This window comes from Guillardia theta, assembly GCF_000315625.1.
Source record: "Guillardia theta CCMP2712 unplaced genomic scaffold GUITHscaffold_12, whole genome shotgun sequence".
Taxonomy (NCBI): Eukaryota; class Cryptophyceae; order Pyrenomonadales; family Geminigeraceae; genus Guillardia; species Guillardia theta.
The window spans coordinates 134,871-149,870 of NW_005434662.1; the positions used below are offsets into that span (position 1 = coordinate 134,871).

The window sequence follows — 15,000 nt, forward strand, 5'->3', positions numbered from 1 at the left end:
TTGGTCTTGGAGAACCAGTGGAGGATGTGGAGGATGACTCGCTCACGGCTGAGGCCGCAGGGGACCTGAGGGGAGGGAAGAGAGTCAGGGAGCTAGAGATCCAATATGAAGCGAAAGAGGAGAAGGAGAAGGGGAGGAGGAGGGGGAGCGGGAGGCAGAGGAGGAGAAAACCTCAATGTAATCGTCTCCTCCCCCTGCTATTGTCAGAAAGTCGTCCACCGATTGCCACTTTCCCTCCCAGAGGAGAGCAACCAGTGCTTCTGACCGGCCAACACAGCAATCCTGCCGAATGCGTCAGGTAGGAGGTGGAGGAGGAGGAGGAGGAGGAGGAGACCTGTGCTGAGCAGAAGACCACGCTGACAGCAGGGAGACCTCCGAAGAGATTGAGAGCTTGCGTGCGACTTTGCACTGTGTTGCCTCCGATGATCTGGAAGGGAGAGATGGTGAGCGGCGGAGAAGGGAGCAGGGGAAGGAAGAGGACACAAACAGCTGGATAAGGGAGGAGGGGGAAGGAGACGGAAAAGCAAGGGTAACGACGAGGGGAAAGAGCGTGTGGGAGGAGGAGAGCAGGGGGAGGGAGGGAAGAGCAGGTTCAAGTTCACCAAGGGAGCAACGTGCTGCCTGCTGACGGTCTGTGTAGTTCCGCACTGCCAGCACCTGACATCGCAGCCCTCGCAGACATCCTCGGGAATTTCCTTTCCTGTCCACTGGTGAGGACGAGGAGGAGACGGGGAGAGAGGGAGTGTGTGGAGATGATGATGATGGTGATGATGATGAGGGGAAGGGAGGGAGAGAGGTGGAAGGAGATCGATGCTGTAAGGAGAGGAGAGGAAGGGAAGAGATCGGGCAGAACGATGAGGAAACGATGGACATCTACCAGTGAATCCTGTGAGAAAGAAAGCAGAGGGGATGGGGATGTGTTGAGGAGGAGATTCCAAGAGTTCCAGGTGAGGAGGAGCAGAGCTGCAAGGAGGTCGTCTCGGAGTTGAAACCTGCAAGACCCTCAGGCTTGAGTACGAGGAGAGGAGCAAGCAAGCAAGCAAACGGACCGTCTCTCCTCTACTCTCCTTCTCCCTCGCCTCCCGCAAGCTCTGCTCCTCTCTTGCAAGCTTCGATGCTTTGCTGATCCTCTTGCTCTCCACCTCCTCATCCGTCAACGCCGCTCGTCCTCCCCACCCCTGAATCGATCGTGCTGCTCCTTCACTCCTCCTGCTGCAAGATCAACACAGGTGCAGACAAGTTGCGTCGGAGGCGAGTAGGATGAAGAAGTCTAGAAGGAGAGAGAAAGAGAGAGAGAGCGCGCGCGAGCGAGCGAGAGAGAGAGGGAGAGGGAGGGAGGGAGGGAGGGAGGGAGGGAGAGGGAGGGAGGGAGCGGAGAGAGAGGAGGAGGAGGAGGGAGGGAGGAGAGAGAGAGAGAGAGAGAGAGAGAGAGAGAGAGGAGGGGAGAGGGAGAGGGAGAGGGAGAGGGAGAGGGAGAGGGAGAGGGAGAGGGAGAGGGAGAGGGAGAAGGACAGGAGGAGAGGCAACGACCAAGCTCCTGAGTTTTTCTTTTCCTCTTCTCGTTTCCCAGAAATGTTCCCGTTGCAGGAGATATTCTCGGTGTTTGCCCTTTGGTCGCAAGCTCTTCCTGCTCCTGCTTTCTCTCCCTCGCTCTGCGTTTCCCTTCCTGCCTTCCCGGCGCATATGCGATCCTCAAGGATCTGAGAGCATAAACGAGGAAAAGAGCACTCAATCTCACGTCATGAATAAATTCTGCCATACACCTCTTCTCTCGTCCCCTCCTCCCCTTCCCACACCTTCCCTCCCCCCTGCTCTCAAGGTTCCCTTCTCTCAAAAGTCCTCCCCTCCCCAACACCACCATCACATCCCCATCTCGTCTCTTCACCTTGCGGCAGACGTTCAGGTCCATGTGCTTGTCCAGGATGTGCCTGGCGAGCTCTCAGCAAGAGGTTCTAGACCTCCTCCCTCCTCCTTCCTCACCTGATCTGAGAGCGAGAAAGAGCTGCAGGAAACTCAGCAACCAGCCGCGCTGTCCACCTGCTCTCAGTGCCATCACGTTGCATGTCTGCGGGGCAGAGCTGATCTCGTTTTACCTTTCTCGAACGTTCTTGCATGAATCGCAAACCCCGTCATTCTGCGAGAGGGAGAATGCAGATCCCTGGCTCGACGGTTACACATGATGACTCAGTCCACTAGTAACACCTTGCACTTCCTCTTCGAAGATGGAGATTGGTTCCATCGGCATCTTCAACATGTATCAGAGGTCTTACAAGACCGACTGGACTATCACCTGTTGTGAAAACTGATCTTCGAGCTCTCCGCCGCTCTTCCTGCTGCAAAAACGATCACCATCGATGGTCAAGGATGAAGTTGGATCAACCACCATCAGACGAGCTTGTTTCCAGTCGAGCACTTGCTTGAGCCTTGTGAAAGTGCGACGTCTCGTCTTCTGATGAGTCGGAGAACGAAAACTCTCTCAGGATAGAGCTGGCTACTGTAGAAAGGATCAACAAGTAATCCCTCCCTTCCCCCTCCCCCGTTCTCCCCCCTCCTCCTTCTCTGCCTCCAAGGAACCTGAGTCTGCTGTCAAGCTCTTGAGACCTGCGGCAGGAAGAGGTGAGCACAACACAAGGACCGCGATACATTCTCACCATCCTTCCTTCCAATCGAAGAATGGCTCCTGCTTGCATCATAGTTAGCGAACCTTTCAAGAGCTCTAGGTCAGACCTGGCTGCACCTCCCCCTGCTCTTCGTCTCCCTGCAGCTTCTCGCTCAGAGCAGCATGCCTCATGACGAGCATGCTCACCTGATAGTCCACCGGAGGAGGAGGAGGCAGAGAAAGGTCCATGATACATGATATCGTGCCTCTGAAACACACGAGGAGAGGCTGTCGGGAAAATGCCAAGTTGGAGAGCCTGGTTTTAGTTCCTGAATCCTTGGAGCATTCCAATGATAGCAAGGAGATACGGGATCTCAACTCTCTTCGCGAGATGTCCCCGCTACAGTCACCTGCTAGCCTGCTCGCCACGTCGGATTCAACGTACTGCCCGGATCCTCGCCAAGAGAAGGAGCAGGAGGGGACGTGGAGGTTACGAGCGAGAAAGAGAGTTGGCAAGGGAGAATGAAAGAGAAGATGGTTGTAAGGAAAGGCAACCTGTTTGTACAAGTCTGCTGTCACAAGTCGAAACTGTCGCGGTTGTGTTTGTTTTTTTCCTTGTTTTTTCCTTCACTGTAGCCAACGGCCTTCAGCAGGACATCTCAGGCTGAAATCAAAAGATTGGCAAGTAAAACGAAACGGGATGTATTGTAATTTTGATATTAGGAAAAATATTTCAAAAACTTCTGAAATGAGTTTTTCACACCCCACCCTGTCAATTCCTTGGATTTCCTGTAGTTTGATGGGTACTATCCGTACCCCTACCCTCTTTGAGCCTTTTTGCGAAACCACAGATGATGGATAACCGTCCTTTGCGACCTGGAAGGTCAGAAAGCAGGGTGGGTGGGACATGGACCGGAGGTCTTCAAAAACAAGGGGTATGAGGTAAAGGGGGTTCAGTCTGGAACTTCTTGGGTGGGGGGATACAACATACTAAAATAGGGGTTTGAAAGTGGAAGTAGGGGTGGTATAAGGAATCAGGGACTGAAGGAGGGGTACTCTAGCGATGCGATGCGGATAGTCACAGCTTTGGTGGGGGGTGGGTAGCAATGATGATGATGAGGATTGATCGGAATGCACAGCAGGGAATGGAAGGACAGGAAGGAGAGGAGGAGCAACGCGAAGGGAGGGCAGGAGAGGAAGGAGGAGAAGAAGAGAACGTAGGGGGGAAAGCAAACGAAGACAACTTGGTCGATGTGGAGTGTGCATGAAAGAAAGGAACGCGCGGAGATATTGATATCCGTTTGATCGCCCCCCTTGCTGTTGTGGAACTGATATTCGTCGCGCAGATAATGCAGACAGTGTCATTCCATTGAAGTGAAGTGAATCTGCCGGTTGATACGACATGTCGAGTTTGTTCCAAGACTTTGCCAAGAAGGGTGAGGACTTTGACATGAACACAACTTCCTCACTTGTTCTCTACCAGCTACCATCTCTGCCAGCGCATGGAAAGACTCGCTGAAGCCCAACTTGAGCTCCTTGAAGCCCAACCTGGTGGCCTTCAAGGAGAAGGTGGGACACCATGGTGGTCGGCATGCAAACTAACGCAGCTCGCCTCAGTTCGGGGAGTTTGTTGCTGATGTACAAGAAGAATTAGGACGGGGCGATGACTTACGATACGAGTGGAACCGTCTGCAGGTGACCCCTTGCCGTCTTTCTTCTTCTCCTACTGCTCCATTCCCACGTCCTCCTCCCCTCCTCCTGCTGCTCCATCGCCGCGTCCTTCTTCTCGTGCCCTCCAGCTTGCTGTCTACTTTTGGGTTCCGCCTATACTTTCTCCTCTTTCCATCCTGCCACGCCTTCTTATCCCTGTCGACCTGTCACTGCCTTTCCATCCCCTTCCTCACAGCATCTGTCCCTTCCTCCTCCTACTTGCCTCACAAACTGCCAGACGTTCGTCGATTGGCCCCTAGACAAGCCGAGGCCGGCAGAGCTTGCGAAGGTGGGATAGGAAGACGAAGAGGATAGAGGGAAAAGGGGGAAGGGAGGGAGGAAGGGGAGAGGGGAGTTGGTTAAAGTTAGAGGGAGCAACTGAAGGCAAGGTGGTGCAGGCAGGATTTTTCTTCGTTCCTGCAGCAGACGCTCCTGATCGCTGCGCACACTTCTGCGCGGACAAGGTGGGAGAGGAAGGGAGAGGCGGCAGCCATTGACCTGCTGCTAGTTCTTCGCCTCCTGGGAGCCCGAAGATGATCCCTGGGAGGTAAGAGCGTCCGACTCGTCTGCTCCCTGTGAATCGGTTGCTGCTCAGGTCCTCTGCGCAAACTGCCCGGACTGTCCCTTCATTCATGGAGCGAGGTAATAGACGGGAGGGAAGGGTATCTGAGGGAGAAGGAGAGGGAAAGAGATGGACATCTGGGGAAAGAGGAGCACAAGGGAAGGGGAGGAGGTTGATGCCGGCATGATAAGAGGTTGTGTCAGTGGCAACGTGCCCCTCCCCTCTGCGTACTCGAACTCAACGCAAGAAGGAGAGGAACCGCACAAGCGCAACGCCGTCGCGGAGTTGACAAGTTACCTATCGATGGCACTGGAGGTAAGGGGCTGTGCGTGAGGGAAGCAGTATGTCTCTTGCAGTCCTTGCTGCCCTTTTCCCCTCTCCTCCCCTCCTCCCTCCTCCTCCTCATCGGGTCCATGCAGTGATCCTTTCGTCTCATCCTCGCGCTCCTCTACTTGCTTGTTGCCTGCGATTGTGTGATGCTGATCAGTGCGAGTAGAGGGCTGCCAAAGTTCAGACGAGCAAGGGAGAAGACACTGCTGAGGAGGAGGAGGAGGAGGAGCGAAGAGACCGCGCAGCTGTACGTCAGGTAAGGACGGCACTCCCTCTCAAGCTTCCTCACACGTGCTGGAAGTCGCCGAGGAGCAACCAGGCAGAGGAGACGCAGGGGATGGAGGCAGGTAGCCTTCAAGTGAAGAGCAAGGTGAGGGAGGGAGGAGGCGGAAGGAGGGGGGGGAGGGGAGGTAAGGCTGAGAAGGAGGTTGCAGGTGAAGCGCAAGACGAAGAAGTCGGGGAAAGCAAAGAGCTCTGATGCCGCTGAAGAGTTCCCGTCTGCCGTGCTGGGGACAGGAGAGGAGAGCGAAGGCGACACAACTCCCAGGACGATCCTGTCGAAGGAGGTGAAGTCTGAGAGCTTTTGCTGAGTCGTTCTGGACTCAATCATCCTTCTGCACACTATCAACTCGATCGTCTCCGCACCGTCTTCCTCGTTCTCCTCCACTGTCTCCTCCTTGCTCTTCGCTTTCAGCTTGTAGATATCCTGATGGTCTCTGGCAGGAATGGAATCATTTCAACATTCTCCTCTCCAACGCCGTCAAGTCGATGCAGTCTCGATGGAACTCACAGATGACAACAGCAGACAACAAGCTTGACAACCTTAAAATCAAAGTCTCTGCCCCTTCTCTCTTTTCCCTTGCTCCACCTTCCCGCTTGCCGCTCCTTCTCTTCTGTCCCCTCTCATTCTCCTTGTTTTCAATTGCCCGGTTCTTCATTCATTCTAATGTGTTCCCCTCTTCCACCCTCCAGTCACTTGACAGTCCTACAATCTTTGATACTTGAATTCGCTCCTCTGTCTTCTCCACGTCTCCCTTTGCTCGTCCCTTGACTTTGACGCTGCAGGTCCAATCGCTACAGAATCGCACAAGACTTGTTGCACGAGGCGACTGGCTGGAACCCAAGAGGAAGGAGGTTCTACTTCTCTGACCAGTGCTCCCTCCCCTCCTCCCTCCTGCCCTTCTCCCTCCTCCTTTCCTCTCCCTTCTGCATGTTTCCAGGCCTTATGTTGGATGCTGCAGGTCGAGGCGATTGATCGTGAGTGTGAGGAGAAGCGCAAAGTCTCTTCATCATTGCAGGAGGAGATCGAAGGGCTGCAGCGACAGGCATGCGAAGTCTACTCCTCCCTCCCTCCCTCCCTCCTCCTCCTCCTGCTCTCTTGCCTCCCCCCCTCCCCCACATCTCTCCTCCCCCCCTCCCTTCAGTGATGCTCTCGCAGGCGGAAGAGAATCGTAGGGAGCTCGAGCTTCTGAAGAACCAAGAGGCTCTCAAGGACGAATGGGACCGAAAGGTGATTGATCTCTCTCCGTCTCTCACCTCCTACCCTGCCTCCTCTCTTGCTTCCTTGCCCTTTCTTTCTTTGATTGCCTCCTCCTCTCGTCTTCCTGATTTACTTGAACACAGGTCCGAGAGGCTGTCGAGGAGGTGGAAGAGCTTCAGGACACCAAGGTTTCCCTTCTCCCTCCCTCGTCCTTCCCTCTTCCCGCTTGTTCATCAGCCAGCAGAGTCGATTGGAAGGAGAGATCTCCGAGCTCGAGGATCACAAGCAGGAGATGGTCGACCAGGTGCTGCTAACGCACAACAAGTCCCGCTACCTCCTGATCCCTATCCTCTTCTACCTCTTTCCTTTATCTTGAAATATTCATATCTCGTACGTGCCACTACCACCACCTCCTCTTCCTCCTCGACCTCTCCTTTCTCTCCCTCTTCCTTCCCTTCCCCCCCCCCCTATCCTTTTCCACTCACTCCTCCCACGCCTCTGCTCTCTCGATGTCTTTCGCCTGAATGCCCTCATGATCGTCACTGCAGGCTGAGTCGGACAAGGAGAGGATCCGCCAGGTAGCCTTCAGCTGAGCTGAGAAATATGTGACCTAGCGCAGGACATCACCAGCCTGAAAGCCTCGAAGAAGGAGGTTGAGGTAGGCAATGCGCACAGGAGATTAGCAGAAGGCAGAGGAGGAAGGACAAGAGGGGGAAGGATGAGGAGGAAGAAGAGGAGGGGAGGAAGAGGAGGAGAACCGGGGATGGGGGGGGCGGGGGGGCCGATGACGCGAGGAGGGCGAGTGACCTGGCGACAGAATCAGATGGTGGAGTTGGAGGAATCGATCCAGAGGAGGACCAAGGTGAGTCCGCCTCATCGTTTAGGCCGGAGGTGAACAGCTGGGCAGGAGCTGGAGATGTACGAGCAGAAGCTGCAGGACATCGGGAGGAGAGAGGTAACCCCTCCAGCTCGAGGCGTCGAGACGCTGAGAGACTGGCAGCAATCCGCGATATCCAAACAGACTGAGCTGGAGGAGAGGGAGAAGAGCGTGATGGCCAAGGAAGCAGACCTGCAGGCGAGGAGACTTCCACCTCCTCTACCTCCACTACCTTCTCTACCTCCTCCTCTTCCTCCTCTACCTTCTCTACCTCCTCCTCTTCCTCCTCACCTTCTCTACCTCCTCCTCTTCCTCCTCTACCTCATCATCATCCTTTCTTCTCCTTACGAACTCATGCAGAGCCGAGAGCAGTGGGTGTTACAGAAGGAAGGTGAACAGCGAGCGGCCAAAGGCAAGAAATGAAGCAGATGATGAAGAAACAGAGATGGAGGAGGAGAGAGGGGAGAAGAGGAAAGGAGAAAAGAAACTACTTGCAAGCAGAATGGCACAAGAAAGGCGGTGTGCATTGTTAACCTTCCTATCTTGATTCATTTATCATTATTAAAGAGGAAACTTTTTCCAGCACAAGCAAAACTCGAAGCTGAAAGGAGAAGTTGGTACATGTCAGGCGATGTATGCCTTGACAGCGAGGATGAAGTTGGTGAAGGTGAATCGTCCGTTCTGAGGCAGGTCAACTCGGCATCTGGCAACTTATCTTTCTCACCTCATCCGCAAATTTCTTGCTCAGTTGCTGCACCTGGTCAACTACTCAGACACGGGAACTTGGTCTCAGACTCTTACTCGGCTGCTGTCGATCTTCTTCACGCTGTCTATCTGAGCAAGAGCAAGATCGAGCGGGAACTCCTGAACCATAATGATACGAGTCGAAGTCAAGAAAGGAGACCTGCTTGTAGTCGTTGACTATCTTGGTGTAAAGCGACCTTGTTCGCCGTGAGAGGTGCTGTGCTGAAAAAAAACGCACCTCAGATCATCTTGATCTTCTGCATCGTAGGAGAGCTGTAGATGTCGTCATTCAACAACAACAGCAATGGATAGTTCTCAACCTTGATAACTGTCGGAGCTTTCTGTGACTCAAAATAAACAAATCAATGTCATAACACGCGAGTCAATACAGGCGTGTCTCACATTTTCGTTTGACTTGGTGGTTCCTTCCATCTTTTTCTTCTTGTCTGCCACAGCGAGATCCGCCTTGTCCCCGCATCAACAACGCCAGAAGAAGATTGGAACTCAACTCACAACAGCTGTTGTCAGCATCAGCCCAGCTGCACTTGCAAGCGCGACGTCGGTGAGATCCGCTGCATTCACATTCAGCGACATTGGACAAGCCAAGAAAACAAGATGCGAGCTAAGGGACAAGCAGCAGCATGGTGGGTCACCTGCAGCTGCAACTGCTCCCACAGCAAGGATGCCCGGCATGATTTTCCTCCCCTTCGTCAGCTGTCACCGGGTTGATTTTAAGAGAGCATTCCCTCTTACTTGCTCTACGATGGACTTTCCCTCTTCCATCACAGTTGTGGCGACTGATCGTGAAGCTTTGGTACAACTTCAGGATTAAGTGGACTACTTCGATGGGATACCTTGATATGTTCTGTTGGCAACGATTTTTGCAAAGTCGAAACCCAGCTCAATCATTTCCTGCCTCGCACATGAACATGATGGTCTATGGAGCAGGATCGCCAAACAACCTGTGCTGGGTCCTTTTTGTCCACTGTCATAGGTTCCATGACGGCAATCGTGGAGTTCTGACCTTTGAAGTTGCTCAACCAGCGATTGCTTCTCTCTAACCAACATGCAGAAGCCCGATCAGAATGTTGGAAGATCGACCGATTCTCACCATGCAGGCTGTCATACGCCTTTTTGCCTAGCAGCCGAGCATTTTCGTAGTGGGTTGTAAACGTTGCCAGCATTGTGCTGAGAAAGATTGTGATGGAATGCTTGATAAAAACCACGAAGCTTTCGATGGATGTAGTCAAAAATTTCAGGTTGATAGATACTCGTTCTGGATTTATCTGTAGGGTCAGGAAAACGCGTAAACCGTTTGAGAGTGGGACCGGAAGGAGAGACCTGGTCACTGACAATCTTTGCAAGCGAGATGTTTGAAACAAGAGCTCTGGTTTTGCCTCTGAGATTCTCTACTACCCTGCGAAAGTCTTTCTTGAAGGACACGCTCGCCGAGCTCGACGCCTCTCTCTCCCTGATCCTCGTCATGACGTCATCCATGACATCCGGGAAATCTTCATCTGCGCATTCTCAGCTGTGAAGCAGCAGCTCTGGTCAGGAGGTTCGACCTTGCACGTATGAGTTTCTCGTGGCTTCAAGACTCCTGAAAGTTGATCTCGATGGCCTCCAGCATGTCGCTCTTCCCGCCGGCGATCGTCCAACATGATGAAACAGACGCATGCCGGGAGAGGTGAAACTGCAAAGAGAGCTTCAGATGGATGAGGAACAGCAAAGACTGACTCGAAGATGATTCTAATGTGACAAGTTTATCTAACAGTGTATCTCCTTCAGCGCATCACATGCAAACGGCTAGGAAACACTTTCATGTGACGTGTGCAAAGTTTTGTTGTACTCTTGTTCCATCACACGAAATATCAAGGGTCAAGTGCGATCTAATGAGATGAAAATAAAAAATCCAGTGTTCGACCAAGATGGCAGGAATGATTTGCATGAGGGTGGAAGGCGAGCAGGAATCAGCAATTCTGAGAATCGGTGGGAGCATACCACGAGCATCTTGTGAAGAGGCTTGTCATGGCTACCGCCATCATCATCGTCATCGTCGCCATTGCACTCTTGCTCTCCTTCATCTTCATCGCATCGTCGCAATTCGCCCCTTCAACTCCGAACACTGTCGGACGGTCACCACACCCTACTAGTACGCTACTCTTCACCCCTGTTCCTCACCCTTCTAGTACCCCTCCCGACGAAACTCCCGCGCTGGGGCCCTACAAACATGATGGGCCGCCGGCATCGGAAGCCTCCGAATGCCTCAGTGTGACTCCGGCGACCGTACTCGGAGTCACTGAGTCACAACTTAGTTCCGGCGCCCGGCCGGGCCCTGACTCGGCCCCGGAGGCCGCGCGAAGTTCCGAGTCACCGGGAGTCCCGGAGTGACTGTCACTGAGCCTACCGGCGTACCGTCGCTTCCGAAGTTCCGGAGAGGGGGCTTTCCTAGCCGTCTTGCTGATAGTAAGGTCCTCTCATGTCAGGATGCTTGGGTTTCACTGACACGGTCAACATCAAGTCACTGAGCATACGCCACTGAGTCTGAGAGTCTATCTCTCATCATGTGTGCTCCTCGTATCTGCGTGACTTTGGCACAGCCTGCAGTACAAGTCTAACAAACTTGTGCTCCGAGGCTCCGTCAGGCGACCACTCCTGCAGTGCCGCATTCACTCGCGGCGGCCAGGCCCGCCGCCCCGACGGGCCCGGGCCCGGCGGCCCACACTGCACTTGAACTGTTCGAGTGGTGGTGACTGAGGGCCGTTTCCCGCCGGCTCCCAGATTCCAGATTTTTGACTTTATTCAAAATGATTTGAAATTTACCCCGAAATATTCACCGGTGCTTTCAATACATACTGACAGGGGGTGGGTCCACTGCCTGTTCATATTTCATGCTCCCAGCGTACCCTGCCTACCTTCTAACAATTTTTCTCGATTGAGCTAATAGTATATTTCCATATAGTGCCTGCCCATTCGAAAAGCAAAATCTGGGAAAGTCAACCGCATCGTTTCATTCTCAAATTAAAATGACTTATAGTTGAGTTCTCCAAAACATTTGGAGGAAAAAAAAGAAATTGACTTATATTTGTATGAAAAAATCTGGAATCTGGAATCTGGGAGCCGGCGGGAAACGGGCCTGACTCTTGACGGTTGCCGCAGTTCTGACTCCTTGTTTTAAAGACATCGTGTTTTAAAATAGGTACGGAGGCTGACTTACAAAGTTTTAGAAATGCATATTCGGGACAAAGTTCAGTTTAAAAACAAATTTTGTTAGTGATCTGTACGGGACTAACTTTCTGCTATAAATTGTTGTATCTCAACTTTTAGTTGACAGACCAGGGGTATATGGCCTCCGTGATCAGCTCACAGGGGATCGGAGAACGAGGAGGGACGGGTGGTTGATAGTCTTGATGAAATTGAAAGGGTGGGGTGGGTCCGGGACTTGAAGGGATGTGAGTTTGATGCTGCCTCAAATCGCTGACGCAAGGGTGGGTAAAGGATACAGTGCTGATTGACGGAATGGAGGCCATATTCAAATATCAATATTTGAAATTTTAAAGTTTAGAAGAAAAAGTATGTGGAGCCTCAAATTCTAATTCTGAGAGCCTCATATTGAAGAAGGCAGTGGAAGTTTTTTGGTTACATATCCTAAGGGTGGTGGGGGGAGCCACGGGTCCTTCTGTGTTTTTCAGGGGGTACTGAGTCATATTCAACACTGATTCTGTCCCAAGGGGTGGTCATTTGCGGTAGTATCATTTGCTGTTGACGTGGGTAGGGTGTTGCTGTGGTAGGGTAGTAATTTGGTCATCAGGCGATGGAGGGGTGTTTAGATAAGAAATTTAGCTCAAAGTAGAACCGGTACCATCATTTTGTGGGGGTAGGGGTGAAATTACTGAAGGAAGGGCTGAATTATGGAGGGGAGGTGGGAGGGTGGGTGGGTAAAACGTACTGCTATGCAGCGTTGATAGAACACATTTGTATCGAGAGGTGGAGAATGTGAGAGTGAAGAGGAGGAGCGGAGAGAAGAGGAATGTAAAGAAGAGAAGAAAAGATGTGTACACGACAAGACGAGCAGATTACGAGGGGAAGAGGATTAAAAGGGAAGGGAAGGGAAGAGGAAAAGGAAGGGATATTATGCATGCCAAGTTTTGGTGTTTTGAGGTGAACCCATGTGAATCTTTTTCCCGATTCATTTGTTGATCAGCCAATATACAAACTTCTACACATATGAACTGCAAAAATCTTGATGAGAGAGGTGGCTCTGTGGAGAAAGCGCTTGCTAAGCGCGAGTGTATCCAATGGTGACCCCTGCTTGCGTTCGGAGGTTACCAAGGGAACGGTGGAGATGTAGGCTAAGATGTGACCGAATCAAATCACTAGATGCATTAGAAAGTCTTTATTGAAATTTTGAGGAGGGATAGCTGAGTGTTTCTTGTGGTCTTTGATATCTGCCTGAATGTTTTCTTCAGGTGATTTAAAATGAGATTTGACTGATGGAGGACATACCAAAAGAGGTAGGCTATACTTGGGCGCCCTTTACCATCAAGGATTGGGTAGAGAAGTATGGAGGATATGATGACGACGACGAGTGCATCAGATCCCAACTGGGCAGAGGAACATTTGCAATCACATGTCGCATGAAAAACACTGAGGGTGAGCTGGTAGCAGCCAAAATCATCAACAGGAGAGATGTGAAGAATCAGGGGATGAGCGAAGACCAGCTGGAGAGGGAAGTCCGAGTATTCAAACGTCTCTCGCACAAGCATGTTGTAAAGTACATCGATTGTTTGAGGACCAGGAAATATTTCGTCCTCGTTATGGAGTTGGCCTCCGGTGGTTCACTGGACAACGTGGTGAAGCAGAGGCCCGTGGTGGCAGTTGATCGCGTCATCCAACTTGCGCATCAAATAGCGTCAGCTGTAGAGTACATTCACGGTGAAGGGGTTGTCCATCGCGATCTGAAGCCTAGCAACATCCTGCTAACTGACAAGGGGGTCAGCAAACTTGCAGATTTTGGCATGGCTACAATGTTGCAGTCAACTGCTGCATCAGCTCTGATGAGTAAGGGTGGAACTCCTGCCTATCTCTCACCTGAGCGAGCCAAGGGGCAGGAGTATGGTCGTCCGGCTGACATGTGGGCGGTGGGGTGTATTTTGTTGAACTTGATTCATGGAGAGCTTAACATTGGGCCCTTGTGGGACGACAGTGAAGAAGTTGTAATCAAGAGACAGAGTTTGATCGAACAGGCTAAGGAGCGATCCAAAGAGATTGCTGACGTTGTCCAGAAATTGTTGGTGTCGGATCCCGTGGAGCGAATGTCAGCAGTCGATGTGAAGATGGGTTTGCATTCGGTACTTCGAAGAAACAGCTCTATCATCCATTACGATTGTCCCAACATGCAGTTCTGCCGACAATTTTTAGATTCCCTGGGCCCTCCTTCAGTCAGTCCGTCATACCTGGATCCGATACATGATCGCTGTTACTGCCCCAACTGCACGCAAAAGAGCAACGTGCACGAAAACCTCAAGGTGGACGTGCAAGGAGGTCACAGGTACGAGGTACCACTGGGATGGTGCGGATTTGGCCTCAAGCTTTCTCCTCGAGCAGAAGCGCTGGGCATTTTTGGATGGCCTGTGAGCTTTCACGGATGTCCTTCCACTGTGATCACGTCAATCTTGAATGAAGGAAGTTTGCTGATGCCGGGAGACACGCTGTTGGATGGGACCAAACTTCAGAATCGCTGCACCATGGGGGGAGAGCAACAGATTCAGCTCTACACTAGCCCATCGATTTTGTATTCAGAGCTCGACATTTACTCTTCTCCTTGTGAGTATGCAGGATCTACTGTTCGAGTCGTGCTGCAATGTAGACAACAGCCCGGATTCAGCGTAAGGGGGGAGACCATAGGATGGGAGAGGAGGTTCGGACCTGTTGCAATCTCCCCTTATTTCGAGAACGCCGAAATTGAGCGCTACACCCGGTCGAGGGCGAGCATCTTTCCTTACCGCATTCTCATCAAAGTCAACTCAGTCACTAGAGAGCACGAGGAAGAGAGGAGGAAACAGGTTCATGCGCATTTAGCGGCGTTGTTTTGAACTGATGGGAGCTTGTTCAGGGAGGAGCATCCTCTAAATCTTTTAATGCTAGTCAGGAGGATGTGAGTCGCCTCAATTCAAGTTCGCGTCAAGGTGATGATCCTTTATCGCAGCTTGGGAATGGAGATAATAACGGAGCAGTACGTTGCTGATGCCTTACGGCCGCCCGCTAATTCTTCATTGCAGATGTCTGCTCCAGTTAACACAGAGTTTGAGCCTGTAAGTCCTCCCTACCTCGCCCTCTCTCCCTCTGCTCTGTCTTTCTCTGCATGCCTCCCCACTGTGTTCCTCCTTTTGTTGCTTTCCCTCGTCTTACCTCTACATTCTCAAGTCGGAAATCGCTGAATGCAAGAAGCTTCCACAAAGCGACGTGAGTCATCGATGCCCGAGAGTTGAAAGCTGTTTGACCCTTGTCTGCCAGCGCGATCACGCTCTGTACGCTGCAGCAATGGAGGGTAACGACAGGAAGGCGCGTCTGCTCATAGCGGCAAAGGCGAGCGTCCATGGCTACAAGGACGAGGTGACGTCATTCTCAGTGGTCGATTCACTTCCTCTTACCCCGTCTGCAGTACGGGGACTCGTGCCTGAGCGAAGCTGCTCGCG

At 52.1% G+C, this 15,000-nt stretch overlaps 4 protein-coding genes across 4 annotated transcripts in view; 3 read left to right on the forward strand and 1 right to left on the reverse strand.

The window, feature by feature from the left end:
• The first annotated feature begins 3,943 nt into the window (after positions 1-3,943).
• Positions 3,944-8,142, forward strand: GUITHDRAFT_150978 (hypothetical protein). The gene is made up of 23 exons (XM_005837989.1): positions 3,944-4,035; positions 4,083-4,168; positions 4,217-4,294; positions 4,548-4,598; positions 4,708-4,773; positions 4,818-4,856; positions 4,905-4,951; positions 5,075-5,186; positions 5,368-5,457; positions 5,503-5,577; positions 5,642-5,767; positions 5,925-6,035; positions 6,267-6,335; positions 6,443-6,526; positions 6,640-6,711; positions 6,825-6,869; positions 6,926-6,985; positions 7,230-7,259; positions 7,301-7,339; positions 7,499-7,543; positions 7,589-7,636; positions 7,682-7,756; positions 7,919-8,142. Exons 12-23 carry the CDS (start codon positions 5,994-5,996, stop codon positions 7,979-7,981), a joined length of 672 nt encoding a protein of 223 aa, XP_005838046.1. The 5' UTR covers positions 3,944-4,035; positions 4,083-4,168; positions 4,217-4,294; positions 4,548-4,598; positions 4,708-4,773; positions 4,818-4,856; positions 4,905-4,951; positions 5,075-5,186; positions 5,368-5,457; positions 5,503-5,577; positions 5,642-5,767; positions 5,925-5,993; the 3' UTR covers positions 7,982-8,142.
• Positions 8,143-8,182: 40 nt separating this feature from the next.
• On the reverse strand, positions 8,183-10,426 carry GUITHDRAFT_161601 (hypothetical protein; the record flags this gene model as incomplete). The annotated part of the gene is made up of 16 exons (XM_005837990.1): positions 10,304-10,426; positions 9,868-9,995; positions 9,644-9,819; positions 9,414-9,588; positions 9,265-9,359; positions 9,157-9,214; positions 9,056-9,111; positions 8,956-9,007; positions 8,816-8,874; positions 8,705-8,767; positions 8,623-8,643; positions 8,541-8,575; positions 8,463-8,499; positions 8,360-8,422; positions 8,283-8,315; positions 8,183-8,239 (listed from the first exon to the last, which is right to left on the reverse strand). The coding sequence occupies exons 1-16, from the start codon at positions 10,390-10,392 to the stop codon at positions 8,183-8,185; spliced, it is 1,197 nt and encodes a 398-aa protein (XP_005838047.1). The 5' UTR covers positions 10,393-10,426.
• A 2,645-nt stretch (positions 10,427-13,071) lies between these two features.
• Positions 13,072-13,519, forward strand: GUITHDRAFT_150979 (hypothetical protein; the record flags this gene model as incomplete). The annotated part of the gene is made up of 1 exon (XM_005837991.1): positions 13,072-13,519. A coding segment is annotated over exon 1 (392 nt), but the record flags the coding sequence as incomplete, so codon positions are not given.
• A 1,444-nt stretch (positions 13,520-14,963) lies between these two features.
• The window catches only part of GUITHDRAFT_66114 (hypothetical protein), a gene marked incomplete at both ends in the record, with an annotated part of 468 nt that continues 431 nt past the window's right edge, over positions 14,964-15,000 (forward strand). Inside the window, one exon of the mRNA XM_005837992.1 lies at positions 14,964-15,000. This exon is cut by the window's right edge and continues 65 nt beyond it. Coding sequence (XP_005838049.1) covers positions 14,964-15,000 — 37 coding nt within the window.